The 19,995-nt window shown below is 37.8% G+C and overlaps 1 protein-coding gene across 40 annotated transcripts in view; it reads right to left on the reverse strand.

Annotated features, from left to right (window-relative positions):
* LOC131437101 (dystonin) overlaps positions 1–19,995 on the reverse strand; it is a 531,610-nt gene that overhangs the window by 200,787 nt on the left and 310,828 nt on the right. For 24 of the 40 annotated variants that reach the window (XR_009230701.1, XM_058606233.1, XM_058606234.1 and 21 more), the window contains exon 4: positions 1,010–1,027. The exons of the other annotated variants lie outside the window; for them this stretch is intronic. Coding sequence is in view for 23 of the 24 variants with exons in the window: in XM_058606233.1 (XP_058462216.1) it covers positions 1,010–1,027 (18 nt within the window). In the remaining variant the exon portion in view is untranslated. The remainder of the gene's footprint in view (positions 1–1,009; positions 1,028–19,995) is intronic. 40 annotated transcript variants of the gene reach the window in all.

Consider the following 19,995-nt stretch of genomic DNA (forward strand, 5'->3'; position numbering starts at 1 on the left):
GTTGCGAGAAGAGGTCATAAATTCAGTACTAGAACAATGTTTGCTACTTGGGAGATTAAGCGTTTTTCAAAAAAAAAATTGTTTTACAAGATCTCGACGTCTTGTGCATTTCTAAAAAAATTGGCATCAAGTCAAAAAAAATTCTTCCGGGCGCATTTTCAATGTTACACGAATTTTTGAACTTAGGCGAGTTTCTGGTTTCGGTAATCTAAAAATAAGATTATTCGACACTCTGGGACTTGAAACAATTATTTTTCGTGATTACAACAGATCTTGACGGTTTAGTACCAAAAATAAGTTCGATTCCAGAATTCTCAAGTTCCTAAAGTCGATATTTATGAAATAAAAATTCGAGATAACACCAGATCTCGATGTTTCATGTTTCTTGAGACATCTGCCAACAATTTTTTTCTTCAGCTTTGCATTTTTTCAATACGAATTTTCAAAAATATGTTATTTTTCTTTTTCTTATACGAATTTTCGAAGCTATGTGGTATTTTTTGTGCGATTTCTTTCTATGCTATACGAATCTCTCGCATAAAAAAAGACTTGAATGTACTCCGATACAATTTAAATATCTCAACTAGAGATATCTCGATGAACATTAGATTAGGTCCTAAGTGCAAATGACAGATGCTTCTCCCTGACAAGTTGCAGAGAATAATACTACCATTTTTTAATCTTCACTGACGAAATTATCGAAAGATATCTAAAAATTTTGTAAGAGAGAAGCTGTCATTTGCACTTAGAACCTAATTTAATGTTCTTCAAGATATGTAACTTTGTGTCTGCCTAACGGTTTACTGTTGAACTACTGAGTGGCGCGACGGTTCAACATGAACTGCTAGGTATTGATGAATCGACGGCGAAACGGAAAGAAAAATCAAAAGCAAATTTCTTTAAACTTTATTAATTACTAATAACATCGCCAACAAAATCAAGAAGCAATACAAGCTAGCTTATAATAAAATCAATGAACAAAGAGATTACTAACAAGAATGAGCATTACCTTTAGATACTTCCAGTGCTATTCGTTACAGGATCAAGCCAAAACAGCGCATCATAAACAGAGCATAAGGAGGAGGGCAGGCATGTAAGTAATGACCATGATTAACAGTTGATTAGCATGACAGTTATGTAAGCGTAAGCGCAAAGAAACATTTTCTTTTTTTTTTTTTGTTCGTTTTCAGCTTAATTCCCGTCGAATTCATGCGAACTGTACGGCTTTGCGATGTGATTGGAAAGAACAAACCGCCGACATGTGCTGGTAAAACAATACTCTGGGGAAAATCCGGGGTGGACATGACACTTGCCGCAGCTTCTGAGTTTTGACGACGACGACGACAACCCAAATGCCCAAAAGCGGGCCCGAGTTGCGTGCATTGATGAAAATAAATTACCGGCATTTGCTGCGAGCCACCACCGCTCAAAATGGGACCCTCCCCACTGCGGACGGGGGGGGTCCCAGGCCACAGTGGCAGCGGCTAATTAAATTAAACAAGTTAATGACCAAAAATGACCGGTGCTCCAGTGGCCAGTCGAGTCAGTTGATCTGTCATTGTCGTCAGTTAGTCAATCAGTCGACCGATTGGAGCTATGAGGTAACGAATCCGGCGCGGAATCTGGAACCTGTGAACCGTCTGAAATATTAGTTATTTTTCTGAATTTGATTGGTTCAAATTTGGTGCAGAAAAAGTATATGTGGGTCAAAACAGCGTACTTGTGTTTGATTTGCAGTCATAACTAGCGCTAGAAACTTTTTCTAACACAAGAGGGAAATGATAACTAGGTAGTAATCTAATTATTAAAAATAAACAATTATCTAGCAGAATCGGTTATACTGACAGTTTAGCAATGTCATTCATTATTCCAACCAGAAACTGAATTGAGAGGCCGTTCATAGACGACGTGTAATAAGTATGGAAAGGAGAGTGTTTTAGGTCCTCGTCACTTTCTAAATTTATGGCCACGAAAATCACTAGGCACTGTCTTGAACTCAATTTTTACTTTTCATTACAGCCATCTAGAAACAGACAAAGAGATGAATGAAACTACGAAACAATAAACAATTAACTGAAAAAGAGTCGCCAGAACTCGATTCCACAACCGTCTCCTTATCTTGGAGAGGCTCTATCAACTAAGCTTCTCTGGTAAATGCGAGAACACATTTCAGAAGGCAACCTTAGTAGGTAGCACGAAACGCGTGTACGATACTTTGCACGATCCAGTTGAAGTTCATCCTGTATCACTACCTGTTGTTGAACTCCAATCTGTTCGCCAATATCAATCTGAATGTTTCGAACATTTGTCTTCATTTTTTCTCCTACTGTGTTCTCCGTTAAAACGGTATGGTTTGGGATTTATTTTTTCTATATTGCTTCGTACCGTAGGCACACGTCAGTTTTGCCCATCTACATAACAGGCCGCAATTTACTTTGCTACGATGCAAAGTCGCCTGTATATATATCAACTACTTTCTGACGACTAAACCACAAAATAAGTTAAAACCAGGGCTAATAAACGATAATAATAATAATAGTAATAGTAATCTGATAATATCACGACAAAATTTTGATCTATTAAGAAGTTTTTCCGTGGGCTGGAACGGATATTTTAGTTCTCACACGTTTCGACACCGTTGGTTTGCGTCTTCTTCCGGAGCAAAAAAAAAACAGATTATCATTTATCGTCAAAAATACTTATATATGTGTGAATAGTCAAGTACTAGAGAATGGGGTAAATAAAACAGAAACTGAAAATAAAATCGATTCTCGTACTGTAATTTAACATAAGCATCTTAGTTGAGGTGCTAAAGCATTTGAGCATTACTGCTTTGGGACCATTCATAAAACACGTAGACCAAAACCTGGTTCTTTTTAAACCCACCACCCCCGCCCCCCTTCGTAGATTTTGTTTTAAGCTCATAACTTCTGACTTAGTGCACATTATGCGAACATCTATACATCAATGGAAAGCTAATGTTCCTAGCTAACAACTGATTAGGAACTAAGTTGATTCATTTGATCGAAAAAAAAAATTATCAATTTAGTAATGCGATAAATTTTAGCCATTTCAAAAAAGGTGTTCGGTTACCAGCACCCCAAGAAGTTTCACTAAAAATGAAAAAAATATAAGTAAAGACTGCAGTTATTCAAAGAAAAAACATTTTCTTTTTAGTAGCGATTTGGACAAAAGTCTTCATTGTCCGATGGTGACTACGCCTTGGCTCTCTTGGTCGATGATTTGTAAGATGGAGCCTTTGGTGTTGATTTGGCCGGTCTTCTACGTTTTTTCTTAGCCGATCCATCTGCTGTATGAGCAGCTAGGTGTTTGGCCAAAACCTTGACCAGATTTGTCTCGACAGCAGCCTGCATATCACTGACAATTTTCACGATTTGTCGAACAAAATGGGAGGCCGGTAACCGAACACCTTGGGGTGCCGCGTGCCGGTAACCGAAATCGGTAGACATTTTGAAAATGACAAAGCAAATCTTTGGCTACGAAAATTTTTATACCGTCCGGTATTAAATCATGAAATAGATCGATTTCATCTCATAAATATTTAATCACCTCACCTTTCCGATTGATACTCTTCAATGTATGATACCATTTAAAAAACTTTGTTTCGTATTTTGAAAGCAGGCTGATTGCGGTTGATAAAAATCGATTGATATTACAAATAAAGACCTAGAAATAAGTCTGCGGCGAATGACCAGAAACGGTTAAAGTCGCTAATAAAATAAAACAAACAAACAAACCTAGAAATAAGATTACAAATGGATTCAATGACTGCACGAATTCTGTTATACCGTTTTACCCTAATTTTTTTTAATTGAGTCTTAATATTTTTTTAATTCAGCCTTTTGATCTACCATTCGGAAGCAGATCCAATACAAGCTATCAATATTGGTCCATATTACGTAAAAAAACTTCAACGATCCAAATACATTTTATGGTTTATAACTGCCATTGAAGGTTTTATACCAGTTTCGAGGTAAAATTTTCCTAAATCCTGAAAGGAGTATGGTCGAATCGATTATTGATAAAAACAGATTGGTTATATTATGCTAACATTTTGTTGAAAATACGCTTTGGCTTAAGCAGCTCTTTGAAAATTTTCGCGGTAACATGTTCAGTGTACGTTGATTTGGAAAATTATTAAAAAAAATTAATGTGAAAAAACATGGTTTCATTCTTTCGTTTTTTTGCACAGATAATTATTTCTCTATTTTCTCATCACCACTCATCAGTATCGTCAGTGTCTCCTGCTGACAGTGATCCGTCTACGACAGATTGATACGACTTATGAAATAAATTGGGGTAAAACGGAACAACAAGATTCGTGCGGTCATTGAATCCATTTGTAATCTTATTTTTAGGTCTTTCTCCGTAATGTCAAACGATTTTTATCTTCCGCAATCAGACTGCTTTCGGTATGCGAAAGAAAGTTTAAATTGGGGTGAAACGGGTTAAACAGGCTAGTACTGTCATTCCCATTGTGTTTGATTGGATCACAGATGTTTTGTACGTAATATGAACCAATATTGATAGATCGTATTGAATCTGCTTTTGGATTGTAGATCATATTTCAACCGAATATTATAACTAGGAAAGAAGTGGGGTAAAACGTTAAAACGAGTTTGCTGCGGTCATTAAAACTATATGCAATCGATTTGTTAGATTTGTTCACATCAGAAGCACTCTATTCGCTCTTCTGCAAGTACTTCAGTTTTATGTTATATATAGTTAAGCTTGAATACGATACAGTATAAAAACTTGAGGTAAAATGAACATGATAGCGTCTTGTGCGGTCCTTCTAAATACATGGAATCGATTTTACTGACCATTTTACACCAAAAAAGTGCTTTGTGGTCAGCTGTATCATTGAGATGGGCAGAGCATAAGTATTCACGCATTACATTTAATTTGGCGATGCACCCTTCGAGTTTAAAAACTGATAATCAAAACAACATTAAGGATCCTTAACAATAGATGTTTGAAAGCATTCCAAATCAAAATATTTTGCTAGCCGAAATGATGAAATTAGACCTGACATGCCTGATGCGTCACTATTGGATAGATGTACAAGTACTTATTTGCTTCGAAGGCTATAAAGTTTTGCTCTTTCTTCGGTTGGCGTTGGACGTTTTAACTGATTAGGGAATAGCTCCCCATAGGTAACTAGCAACCGAAGGACGGCTAAGAAATATTCCCGTCTCAAAGAAACATTCGAATTTTGGCCCTTTGGAGACATAAGTTTAGACATTGCACTTCGATGTTTTACCCAAAACGAGCTGAACGTTACAACGTACGTTTAAGTGTAAAATAAGAAATTTAGATATAAAATTTCAATCATAATGTCAATCAATCTTCTAAATACGACAATCTAGCATCTAAACAGATGCGAACTAGCGTTTGCCAACTCCAATTAGCTTATTATATTCTTCGCTTAATGCACTCGCTTGTAGTTCACATCGTTGATTCACAGTTCGACCTCTGCCCACTTCGACATCGACATCACCGTACAACTGCACTGCTCTGTAAGTTCCAAATTTGGTGTGGAGAGCTGTACAACAATGCTACAAGTATCGATCAATCCAACGACTCCTCACTCCCCAGTAGTGCAACTCGATGCCCCGTTTAGTTTCGTTTGTTGTTCGGTACAAATGATCAATTAGTAGTGGGCTAATTAAATCAGTACGTACACGTGTTATTGATTTTATGCCTTTCAATGTTCGATTGAGTTGCTGTTGTTGTTGTTGTTGTTGTTGTTGTTGTTTTGTTGCTGCTCTACCCACCGCTGACATTCGATGTAACCAACAGTGGGCAAGTAATCGATATCTTTCCTCGTGTGTCAGCTGTTGTTAGCCAATTAAAACGACTTCTCAAGTGATTTACGAAAGAACGGTTGATTTTAAATTTGTATTGAAGAATCAGCTGTCCAGATCTACGACATTTGATGGGAAATACCTAAAATTGTCATGCAGTTAATTAAATAAGTCATTATCGAGATCACATTTCGAGCAAGTTCCGAAACGTAGGAGCTACCTCCGCCAGCCGCATTCAATCCATAAGCCAGTTAATCTTTCAGCTCTCGACGGCAAAAAGAAACCCTTTTTTCTCTCCTTTGATCCTCCTTAAGAGAGCACCATAAATTTCGCACCCGTTTCTTAATTGCATAAATTACTTCGGGTCGTGATTCGCAGATTTTCGGTTTCGGACTTTGTTGGCGACCGAGCGAATTGCGGTGTCAGTGGTGCCAGTTACGTTACAGATTCGGTTTATTCTTTTTGATGTTAGGAAAATAAATGAAATTGATAAATAACTGAAGACTGTCCCAGAAAGTATGGACGCAACCAAATACCGCTGCCATTTCGCAATGGTTCAGAATCTGTCAATTTTTATGACTGCGTCCTGTTGTTTACACTCTTCTCTAACCACTTGTGCAGTTTTTTATTCGTTTTCATTAGTTTGTTTCGAAATGCGCGGACTTTCAGCAGAACAACGTCGAAAAATTGTGTACAAATGGTGCACAGAACGCGGACTGTCACTGAGAAAGATAGCAAAAATGGAAGGAGTAAGTGAAAAATCCGTGCGAAATGCAATCAGGAAGTTCGGTGAGGATAACACCTTTGAGGATAAACCGAAAACGAGTCGAAAAAAAGGTTCTGCTAACGCTCAGTTGGATAAACGTACACTGAAGGCGTTCGAGCACAAGAAGGAAGTTTCAGTTCGGGATGTGGCCAAAAAAATGGGCACTTCGAAGTCAAATGTTCTTCGTGCTAAAGAACGTTTGAATCTTCGAAACCTATAAGAAGCAGAAACAACCAAAACGTAGTCCGAAACAAAAAGCATCGATCCGGCTGAGGGTTCGAAAGCTGTACAATACGATTCTTACTGGAAATTTGAACTACATAATCATGGACGACGAAACCTACGTGAAACTCGATTACAAATCCTTGCAGGGGCCACAATATTATACGGTGCGAGAAGGGCAAGTGTTAAACCAGTCCGAGACATCGATTGAAGTCGAGAAATTTGGTAAGAAACTATGGTCTGGCAAGCTATTTGTAGCTGCGGTAAGATTTCGAAACCCTTCATCACCACTGCTTCAATGAACAGCGAAATATACATCAAGTAATGTTAAAAAAAACGACTTCTACCCATGATTCGAAGCCACAAGGATCCTGTTGTCTTCTGGCCAGATCTTGCTTCTTGCCACTAATCGAAATCAACGGTAGAATGGTATGTCACTTTCGTCCCAAAAGACATGAATCCACCAAATTTCCACAACTTCGACCAATTGAGGAATTTTGGGCATTAACGAAGGCACATCTTAGGAAACATGTCTCGGCAGCCGAAACCATTCAGCAGTTCGAAAAAGATTTGAAAAAAGTGTCAAAACTTGTCGCCAAGAAGTCTGTTTGGAGTTTAATGAGGAACGTTCGCCAGCTAGTCTACAATGGCTAAGTAGCAAATGTTGAGAATAATATTCTGTTGTTGTAGTCTAATATTATCAGTATATCGAATAAAATTTGAATATCTAACACTTGTTCATTATTTACAGCGAAATCAAAGTGCGTCCATACTTTCTGGGACAGTCTTTAATAAACATGGTGACTCGTAAGTGAATACGAAAAAATATAAGGCAAACATTCTACGAATGAAGTGCGCAGCGTCAAATAGACATGATCATCTCTCCTTTCGTTTCGATAAAATATAGTATCTAGTTTCTGATAATCACATATTTTGTGTCGATTTCTAAGAGCGAAGCAGCCGAAAGCGAAACGAAAAGAAATCGAAGTAACAGTAATTTTTAGCTCATTTTGTAGCCTAAAAATAACTGTAATTACATAGATTTCGAGCAGTTTTCAGCATTTCCCTGTACAGAAAATTTAATATAATTGCAATACTCATTTTGAAAAACTCTCGACTTGATAATTATTAATTTTGAGTTATTTGGCGGGTTTTTTTTCATGATGCCCAACGTTTCGACGCTACTGGAATGCGTCTTCTTCAAGGAAACAAACAAATTATCACTATGATCAAGGTCGAAGTTTTTTTGTTTTTGTGCTTCAAAACCAAAATCCGAAAAATCTGTTACAAAGCTTGCTTCGGATAGAATTGGAACAAAGACAATTGCCTGTATTTCAGTTATTTATTATTGAATTCAAGATCTTTTTTATACAAATGTAGTGTTCTCTTCATATTTTTAAGAAAAAAATACGGATTAAATTATTCGTCACGGTCACACACGAATTCTCGAATTTTTCCTGTAACCCGGCTCATTAGGCGGCGCACACCTTCTTCGTCTATCGTTTTAGCTATCTTATTCCACCAGGTCGTCATCTGATGGATGTCTTTGACAACCTTCCCCTTTGCCTTGAGTCTCCTCTTCATGAATGCCCAGTATTTCTCAATAGGGTGGAACTGGGGGCAGTTGGGTGGGTTAAGGTTTGTCGGAACAAACTGGACCCCTTTCTCTGCATACCATTCTTGAACGACTTTGCTGTAATGACAGCTTCCCAAGTCTGCCCAAAACATTACGGGATGATCGTGGGATCGAATAACGGCAAAATTCGTTTTTGGAGACAATCTTTTTCGTATAGTTCCGATGTTATTGTCTTATTTGTAACGAAAACTTTCGTTTTTTTGCCACAGCTGCAAATGCTACGCCAAATCATAAATTTTCTTGCAAATTTGTCGGCAAAACAAATTTTAATTTGGCTGGAACATCCCCCCGAGCCGTTGCCAAGCAAAATTTTTGACTTGGGATTTGCCCGAAGTCAGCCTTGACATAGGTTTCATCGTCCTTCTAAAGACACCCGTCGAACTTGGTCAGCACTTGGTCATATAGTTTCCGAGCACGAATTTTGACCACACTATTCTGTTTTATGGTCCGATTTGGCTGTTTGCTAGCTCGATACGACTTGATTCCTTCCCGGAGTGGAGTTCTCCTCACGGTACTATGGGCAGCACCGAATTTTCTTGGCAAATCACGGTCCGACAGATTAGGATTCCTCTTAATCGTCTTCAAAATCTTACCACGCAGTTTCCGGTCGACAGTTCCACTCTGACGGTTGGCTTGAGGCTTCCAAATCGTCGTCAATGTTTCCTTGTACCGTTTGATAACGCGCCATACGGTATTTCTGGACAATTTCAGCTGTTTAGCTAGCCTAGATGCAGACCACAATGGGTTTTCCAAATAACTGTGCACATTTTTTCCCTTCTTTCGGCTTCCATGTTGATTGTTCACAAAGTACAGTCGATTTGCGGAATATCGAAAATCATACGTGAAGCTAACAAAATTCCCGACACGTGGGCGCCAAGAACTTCCAAATCCGTCCACCAGGAGCGCCACAAAAGTTCGTTCCAAGTCTAAATGAAGCAAGCTTTACTTTCATACCAGAAGCTGCATCATCAGTACTGGACTATTTAAACCTAGGGCTATTTTACCAATAGTCGTCTCATTAGTAGAGTCACCATGTTATTTGGCCGATAACTCGATTTTCAATCAACAAATTGTGATAAAATCGAATACAATATCTTTGCTTTGCAATAACGAAGCTGAGATGAATGGGAGAACTGTTACCCTATATTAATGTTTTTAACGAGAAACGATCTAATCTGTTTGTTAATCCCCTGAAAAAGACTCAAAACAATAGTGTCGAAGCGTTGGGAGTTCGTTTAAAATTCCAAGATCCACTTTCGGTTAATCGATATTGCTTGAAAACCCTTACTATGAGAATTTTCGGAATGAATTTGATTATTGGATACAAGTAAACGATATGATGAATGATTCTAATTAGATCATTTTCGCAAAATTTTCTCGGTTTCACCTACAGTGTCATCGACAACATACAAGGTTCTTTTCAGAACCACCATTATTAAAAATTAGAATTATGTTGATGTTAATATCATGCTTTATTAGGGCACAGTTTCAGTTTTGAATTATGCCAATATTATTAGTATTCACGGTAATCCAGTTTTGTCACTGACATTACCCACCCATCTATTTCCTTTGCACTAAGAATAGGGTACGAGGTCTGTAAAAATAGAAAGTTTGATGGCTTCCTTTCTTGTTCAATAAAGTTACCCAAAGTCGATGATTCCACCAGTTTCCCTAAAGACTGTACCAGAAAGTATGGACGCAACCAAAAACCGCTGCCATTTCGCAATGGTTCAGAATCTGTCAATTTTTATGGCTGCGTCCTGTTGTTTACACTCTTCTCTAACCACTTGTGCAGTTGTTTATTCGTTTTCATTAGTTTGTTACGAAATGCGTGGACTTTCAGCAGAACAACGCCGAAAAATTGTGTACAAATGGTGCACAGAACGCGGACTGTCACTGAGAAAGATAGCAAAAATGGAAGGAGTAAGTGAAAAAGCCATGCGAAATGCAATCAGGAAGTTCGGTGGGGATAACACCTTTGAGGATAAACCGAAAATGGGTCGAAAAAAAGGTCCTGCTAACCCTCAGTTGGATAAACGTATACTGAAGGCACTGGAGAAAAAGAAGGAGGTTTCAGTTCCAGATGTGGCCAAAAAAGTGGGCATTTCGAAGTCAAATGTTCTTCGTGTTAAAGAACGTTTGAATCTTCGAACCTATAAGAAGCAGAAACAACCAAAACGTAGTCCGAAACAAAAAACATCGATCAGGCCGAGGGTTAGAAAGCTGTACAATACGATTCTTGCTGGAAATTTGAACTGCATGATCATGGACGACGAAACCTACGTGAAACTCGATTACAAATCCTTACCGAAACCACAATATTATACGGTGCGAGAATGGCAAGTGTTAAACCAGTCCGAGACATCGATTGAAGTCGAAAAATTTGGTAAGATAGCTAAGGTCTGGCAAGCAATTTGTAGCCGCGGTAAGATTTCGAAACCCTTCATCACCACTGCTTCAATGAACAGCGAAATATACATCAAGGAATGTTTACAAAAACGACTTCTACCCATGATTCGAAGTCGCAAGGATCCTGTTGTCTTCTGGCCAGATCTTGCTTCTTGCCACTACTCGAAATCAACGGTAGAATGGTATACTACCAAAAATGTCACTTTCGTCCCAAAAGACATGAATCGACCAAATTGCCCACAACTTCGACCAATTGCGGAATTTTGGGCATTAACGAAGGCACATCTTAGGAAACATGTCTCGGCAGCTGAAACAACAGTTCGAAAAAGATTGGAAAAAAGTGTCAAAACTTGTCGCCAAGAAGTCTGTACGGAATTTAATGAGGAACGTTCGCAAGAAGGTGCGACAGCTAGTCTACAATGGCTAAGAAGCAAATGTTGAGAATAATATTCTGTTGTTGTAGTCTAATATTAATAGTATATCGAATAAAATTTTAATATCTAACACTTGTGAATTATTTACAGCGATATCAAAGTGCGTCCACACTTTATGGGACAGTCTTTATACAGAACTATTAAATGCAATATCATATAGTATCAAGGATAAACTCAAGATGATACATAGATGATAATGCCTTTAAAGTGAGTGTGTATAGTGCGTAACGAATTGTCATTACCGTTTCAGTGACAGTTGTTCTTGTTTTCGTATTATTCACGCTCGAAAATGTCTGTTTATGTGCCCAATTCTCGTCATTTACGGGAAGTTTTACTTTTCTGTTACAATTCGAAAAAAATGCAGCTGAAGCGCATCGAATGCTCTCAGAAACTTAAGGTGATGCTGCTCTGAGTAAAAGAACGTGTCGGGAGTGGTTTCAACGTTTTAAAAATGGTGATTTCGATGTCGAAGACAAACATGGTGGTGGAAGAGAAAAAACCTTCAAATATGAACAACTAGAAGCATTGTTTGATGAAGATTCTTGCCAAACCCAAGAAGAGCTTGCCGAATCGTTGGGAGTGAGTCAGCAAGCCATTTCAAAACGTCTCAAGGCACTGGGCATGATTCAGAAAAAAGGAAACTGGGTGCCGTACGAGTTGAAACCGAGGGACATCGAGCACCGTCTATTTGTATGTGAGCAACTGCTTCAAAAACATAATCGTAAGAGGTTTTCACATCGAATCGTAACCGGTGATGAAAAGTGGGTTCGATGCGATAATCCAAAACGCAGAAAATCATGGGGAAAGCCCGGGCATGCTACTTCGTCGACGGCAAAACCGAACACTCACGGCGCCAAGGTTATGATTTGTATTTGGTGGGATCAGCTCGGTGTGATTTACTACGAGCTTTTAAAACCGGGTTAAACCATCACAGGAGATCGCTACCGAACGCAACTGATGCGCCTTAGTGGCGCGCTAAAAGTAAAGCGGCCACAATATCAAGAGCGACATGACAAAGTCATCCTCCAACACGACAATGATCGGCCTCACGTCGCAAAAGTGGTCAAAAAGTACATGGAAACGCTGAAATGGGAAGTCTTTTCCCAACCGCCGTATTCCCCAGATGTCGCCCCTTCTGACTTCCACCTATTCCGTTCGATGGCCCACGGCCTGGCTGATCAACATTTGCAATCCTTCCAAGAGTTGGAAAATGGATAGCGTCAAAAGAGGACTCCTTTTTTCGAGCCGGGATCCGAAAATTGCCGGAAAGATGGGAGTAAGTTGACGGATAATACTTTGAATAATACATGTGTAAGCACTTTTTCGCAATAAAGTCTTTAATTTTGGAAAAAAAACGGCAGAAGCAAAGTTGTACACCTGATAGTTATTGATGAAAATGGTTTGTTTACTTATCTTGAATACGTCTGATGTTATTTGTTTTTCAAGTAAGTAATTTTGTAAATATCAAATAAACATTTTTTATCAAATTATATTATAATAGAGTTGTGATAGCATCACGCGAACAATTCACCTTAAAGTAAAACATGAAACTTTTCAACAAGAATTTTGAAACAAGTTTTTTTTAATAGGATAATACGTTGTAATAAAAATAACAGGTCAGTCTGGAATAAATGACGGACATCAGCAGCAACCATTGAAAACCGAATCCAACTCGTCACCTACAGTGTCATCGAAAACATGCAAGGTTCTTTTCAGAACCACCATTATTAGAAATTAGAATCATGTTGATGTTGCTATCATGCTTTATAAGGGCACAGTTTCAGTTTTGAATTATGACAATATTATTAGTACTCACGGTAATCCGGTTTGGTCTCTGACATTACCCACCCATCTATTTTCTTTGCACTAAGAATAGGGTACTAGGTCTGTGGAAATAGAAAGTTTGATAGCTCCCTTTCTTTTTCAATAAAGTTACCCAAAGTCGATGATTCCATCTGTTTCCCTATCGAGTACACTCTGGCTGTTATCTCCTCCGACATTCGTGCTGCATGTCCAGTCCACTGACCATAACACACTCACCTTCGTTCGGTAATTCTGGCATCATTTGACGAGTTTTGAACAGTCGGAACATTTTTAATCTACGAAGTTTCAAAACCCCTGAATGACTACAATCTGTTAGCTGTCAAGTTGTTTCGTTCTTTCGGCACGTCAGGAAAGACATTGAAATTCAGAGCAAATATTTGTTTTGCAAAATCAGCACAAAACTTTTCGAATTATGTTGATCTGCTAGGTGCCATTAGCAGTTCAACATAATCTGCTAATGTACTGATGAGTCGAAGACGAAACGTATAAAAATACGACAAATAATCAATTTTGAAAGTAGTACATCATGGTACCACTGTAATGAAACGTTATTTTCACTAATAAAATCACTTACCGAGATTTGTGTAGTTGAGATGATGGCACAGAAAACTTGTATTTTGAATATGATCTCCATCAACTAATCGTTGTAGATACAACTAGTCTCAATAAAAAATAAACTAACAAAATCAAATGCAAGCTGAAACAGAATACAAGTCTCGAACAATAGAACTACACATTCCTTAAACTTGGCACCACTGTAGTAGCAAAGGCCGGAAGTATTTACCATCTGCCGCTACCACTGTCTCTATCCGTACTTTAAAAACCCCTGTAAACCGGTCGACAGAAAGAGAAAGGAAAACTAGCTGGTAGAGTTCAAACTCCAACACCCATACAGCGGTCGCCACTTGGGTCGTGCCGGTTTCTTTCACTGTGGGTCAACCAACGGGAACCTGGTGATTTCTCGAGCCGAGATCAATCCTCCGGAACGCTGTTTCTTAGCTAGACTGCTCGCGACTGCTGAGCGCGTCGCAGAACAGGGGTGCGGGTGGCAACACACTGATTGGAAACGATTCAAGCTAGTTCAAGATGATTCAGAAAGTGAAAATGTGACTAGCGCTTCCACTGTTGTCCGGTCGATCACGAAACCAAAATAGGGCAACGGTTGAGTCGAGTTCACTTAAGGCCTAAGTATGAAGTATGAGTAATTAATATCTGTATCAAGAAGAGCTGCTCGGTTGGATTGCTCGATGCGGCCCTCGGTGTTAAGTGATCTTTTTCTGGTTGAGCACCGACCGAGCACCTCGGTCTGAGTGCAGCTTGCAGCTGACTTCCAGCGAACACTTTTGATTAGCGACAAGTGCTTCATCGTGACCAGCTACCCAGCAGTGTTGGCCCTTAGTTACGGATCCAAAACACTCCGACGCGGTGAGGACAACGAAAAAGGGTACGCATTCAGGCACGTTGTTTGCGCTTGCATTGATTGAATGATCGATATCTGGTTTCCATTGATCGAGCAACGATCTGTAGGATTTTAACCCCGGAAAATGAGGTTATGTTGATGGATGGGCTTGGCGGGGCAAAGGCCGATGGCGAGTTTAAATTACTTGGTTCATTTATTACTGACGGACACTGATTTAGAAGCAGTAAGAAATAACATCAATTTTCTGCCAGTTTGAAACTCGAATTTTTCCTACACAATGCTCAAAAATGCATAGCTGCAATATGTCGAAAAAACATTCCTGTCAGATTGTCTTGTTTACAAAGTGACATCCCCCAGAAACGAAATTCCAATCAAAACCTTCCGCATTTACCCGCACTCTGCTACGAATAAACATACAAACGCCAGTGCATCAAGTCATAATTTATCCTAATTAGGGCAAATTTTCGAAGCTGCTGCTCCATGACAGTGTCCAACTTGATTTATTTATAGCGACCCAAACACGAAGTGAATCACATAAATCAAGCAACCAATGAGCTACGACGACCGCGCCAGACTCTAGATTCTTCAAAAGACGAACCCAGCGGACCACGATTTCGAGCGCCCCCAAACTTTGAAAGCTAGAGCAACAATTCAATAGGGCTTATCGCACTCGATTGACTTTGATTCATTCCAATTCGTTGTTGGCAGAAATTGCGACTGTCACTGGACGCATCATTGTTCAATGGAATTTGAAAACAAAAACCTGTTTTAATCCACCTAGTCGTGTGACGATGCCTTTCTCATATATAATACTGTGGTATCCCGGTCAACAGAGCATAACAGGATTCTATCAAAATTATATATGATCTTAATATTTATATCTCATTATGTTATAAATATGATTCCAGATCAGAAACAAATATTCAGATTTTATTAAGATTAAAGCAAGTCCAGGTATTATATTAAGGGTCGTTATATTCCAGGTAAAACTATACTAGAGAATTCAGAAAAAAAAAGAGTTCAAACACTTTTGTCGATCATGTTTTTAACTTTCAACCCGAAAAATGCTATGCTTTTATAAAGAGCAGTAACAAAATTTTTTCTTCCAATTTCACATACCTGAAGATGCTTTTGAAAACAATAATTTGATATTTGATTTTGAGATGGCGGCCTAAATTTTAAATTTGAGAACGTTCCTAAGTAATTCCTACATAAATTGTGTAAAGTTTTTATTCAAATATTAATTTTAAATCGAAAATAATTTTTTTTAAGATGATTTTGCGCTTTTTCTCTTACGAACAAAGAAAGGTAAGGCAAAAGCTCCAAAACTTGACTAATAAATATTGGAAAGAGTGATATAGCATTCGACTCAGTTCATTGAATTCTGCAATGTTTCCTTAGATATGATTTTCATAAGTTTGGAGTCAAATGAATGCTTGAATTCTTCAATTTTATCGGTGACCGATTTTTGCTACCGAAAGCACAGTGTCAAAAATTTTAAAACGTCTTCAAAAGTGACGCTGCAATAAACGAAAAACAAAATCTTAATTGGGCTCAAAACCGAAATCTAAACTCAGCTCAATACTTTTTCGATTTATAGGTCTTTTAGTTGCAGATTGAAAATAGCGACATTAGTTTTACCAAACCCCGGATGTACTGAAAAAAAAATTCTTAAAAGATCGTATCGACTTATCTTTAGTTCTTGCTGTACTTTATACTATGTAGATTTGATTATTTTTAAATAAAACATACATTAATATTACATTCTAAATAAAAAACTTTGTTAATATTACATTGAAAAATGTTCACTGGTGGTGCTGATGATAGTATTTTGATTACTTCCAATCCGGAACCATCAGCTGGGATTCGAAATCTGCAATGTAGAATTTAAAGCAACCGACCCGCATTAGGAGACTTTCCATTTGAATCATTTTTCTGAGTCAATGTAGGTAGATATCAAACAATCAAACCGAAATGAAAGCAAGGATGGCTTTTTTTTTTTGTTTCAATTATAGAGGCTTTAACATCTTAGGTCATTCGCCTCTTCGGACCAGAAAATCTTTCTGACCCTATGTGCGGGGTTGGGAATCGAACCCAGGCGGGCTGCGTGAAAGGCATCGACTATCCCATCACGCTACACCCGTCCCCAGGATGGCTTTTATCGTATCGAAGAACGCTCACTGGCAACTCTTCACACGATTGAATCAGTGCCATCAAAGAGAGACGGATATCATCGCAACAACAAAAACCCGGCATGGCTCATTTAACATAGAATCGACACCAGTGCGAGAGCGAATTTCTCTCGATGACCTGTCTGAGAATCAAAGGTTAGCTCACTGCTGTGGGGATTCTCTCTGAAGCAACAAACGGTCGCTTATTCTCGATTCGCGATCCGATTCTATACGAGCAGTTGATAATTGCAATAGAATCATTTGACTATTGCCGCTTATTCTAACTATGTGCATATAACCTTTGTATAAGTTGTGTCTATGAAAATGTCTGTGAATGCTCCACACAAGGGTTTTGAAATATTGCAACCTAGTATGAGAATCATCAAGTCGAATCATCGATTCGATTTTTTGCGATAATTGTCTACTTGCGATTCTCTCTTGGAAAATTCCACACAGAAACGATCATTATCAGACTGTAAATTTTTTTAAGGGCCTTGAAATACTCAGAGTATGACGTGGAGCGAAGAAATTCTCTCGCGGTTCACGCATTGAGTGACTCGAGTTCTTGTAGCATCTTTTACCGGATTGAAAATGTTATATACAACATAGATAGCAATATAGTAGCTTCTGTCAGATTTTCGGCAATCACCAACACTGAATGAAAGATCAATTTTGATGGTTTTTGAACATTACTTGCGGGGTTTCTGGCTACGGATATCGCAAACTAATGTGACTAATAGGCAATTGGTTGACCATCAATCATAAAAACTTGCTATTCGAATCGATGTTATATACACTTCTGATTTTTCACTGTCTTTCAAACGAATTTTTATTCTAATCTAAATTTACGAAAATCGATTCAGCCATCTCCGAGAAAATTAAGTGCACATTTTAATCAGATATACCCGCCAATCGACACACAGACACGTACAGACAATTCACTACTTCAAATGAACGAGCGAACTGATTGGAATGCTATTTGAAAGTCGGCCCACGGAACCACCCGCGATCTCATTTTAACCAGAATATTAGTTGATTTTCTGAATTCGATTGGTTAAAATTTGGTACAACTAATCGATTGTTGTTTTAACTAAACTGTCATTTTTGTTTTTCGATTAGCAGAAACGATGGTTGAAACAACTAATTTAACTGTTTGAAAAAAAATAATGCTGTCAATTAGTGAGGACACATACCTTTCAATTTCAACAAATATTTTAGTTGAAATAACTGGTGTTGTTATTGAAACAAAATTCTGTTAGTTGAAAAATAAATCGGTTTTATTTGTTTTAAACATTGCAAATAGTTGAATTAATTCGAACAATGTTATTGATTTGCGAAAATTTTAGTCAATTTATATGAGCTAGGGTGCATCAACCGCTGGGAATTGGAATTTTGCGACGGCAGTTCAAACGCGCCTTTCAATCGCAGCGCGTTCTGTGTGTTTGAAACCCTTCGCTCCTGTTACTTTCATAAATTAAATTCATGTCAAAAAGCGATTTATTGCTAATGCATGGACATCATCATCGGTATCAAACAGCTGGAAGTAAAACAGCCTGCTGGAAGTAAATCTATGATCGAATTTGAAGCATAAAATTTTTGCGCATACCTGAAAGATTACGAGATGATCATTCATTAACATTTTCTAATTTGTCACCAAATCTTTTTCATCTTAAACAAGGTTAACTTTAACGCAACACCGCTGTTAGATAAACACTTGTTATCATGAATTTCTCAAATCGAATGAAAACAATTTCGCTTTAACCATCGATGTTGTTTTCATTGACATTTTGAAGCGACGCGAACAGATTTCAACTAAAAAAGTTGAAATCTATCTCCTATTTCTTCTAATGTAAATAATCAAAACACAGGACCGCCTTGCAGTTCTTCTTCTAACGAAAACAATTTATTAATAGGTAGACCGGCCAAATCATCTTCTTCTAATGGCAGTCTACCTACAAATATTTCTTCAATGCCATTCGCTTCTTTAAATGAAGTCGATTTAGGCGATATAACTGAAAATAAAATGATCTACCTACAAGATCAACTTTTTCAAATGATCATCCAAATGAATTCGACTTCATCACTTTTTGAAGCATTTCAAATCGGATGGAAATTTGCAAATAATATTATAATGAATTTAAAATTTAACAGTGATGTTAAATAATTATTTGAATATTTTAAATTGGAATGCTCGATCTTTGAAATCGAGTGAAGATGAATTTTATAATTTTCTCAAAGTTCACAAAATTCATATTGCCATTGTGACAGAAACTTTTCTTAAACCAAATGTAAAATTGAAAAGTAATCCACATTATGTGGTTCATCGATTTGACAGGTTTACTGGAATTGGTGGTGGAGTTGCCATTTTTGTCCAACGGCAAATTAAACATCGAATTTTACCTTCTTTCAATACTAAAGTTATTGAAAGCTTGGGAATCGAAGTTGAAACCATTCATGGAATTTATTTCATCGCTGGAGCATATTTGCCATTCCAATGCACCGGCGAACAATTAAATTTCTTTAAAGGCGATTTGCAAAAACTTACAAGATATCGATCGAAATTTTTCGTAATAGGGGACTTAAATGCTAAGCATGTCCAGTGGAATTGTAGGCAAAATAACAGTAATGGTAAAATACTTCATAATCAACTCTCAGCTGGTTACTTTACAGTTCTTCATCCCAGTAATCCTACTTGTTTCTCTTCCGTGAAAAACCCGTCTACAATTGATCTGGTTCTAACAGATCAAAGTCACATTTGTAGTGAACCGATCACTCATGCTGATTTTGACTCAGATCATCTTCCTGTAACATTCAGACTTTCCAACGAAGCTATAATTAATCCAATTAGTTCTATTTTCAACTATCATAGAGCTAATTGGTTGGATTACAGATCTCACATTGAAAATCATGTGGATCATGAAACTATTTTAGAAAATTCTGCGGACATCGACACAGCAATTGATAATTTGAATCATTATATTATCGAAGCTAGAAATCTTTCAGTTCCCAAAGCTCAAACTAAATTAAATTCTCCTATCATCGATGACAATCTTCAACTGCTCATTCGGTTGAAGAATGTTCGTCGACGACAATATCAACGTTCTCGTGATCCTGCTATGAAAAACATAGTTAAGGATTTACAAAAAGAAATTAAACATAGATTTACTCTTTTGCGAAATGAAAATTTCGCTAAAGAAGTTGAACAAATTAAACCATATTCTAAACCTTTCTGGAAACTTTCTAAGGTTCTTAAGAAACCTCAGAAACCAATTCCTGCTCTCAAGG

Source organism: Malaya genurostris, chromosome 3, assembly GCF_030247185.1.
Source record: "Malaya genurostris strain Urasoe2022 chromosome 3, Malgen_1.1, whole genome shotgun sequence".
Classification (NCBI taxonomy): Eukaryota; Metazoa; Arthropoda; class Insecta; order Diptera; family Culicidae; genus Malaya; species Malaya genurostris.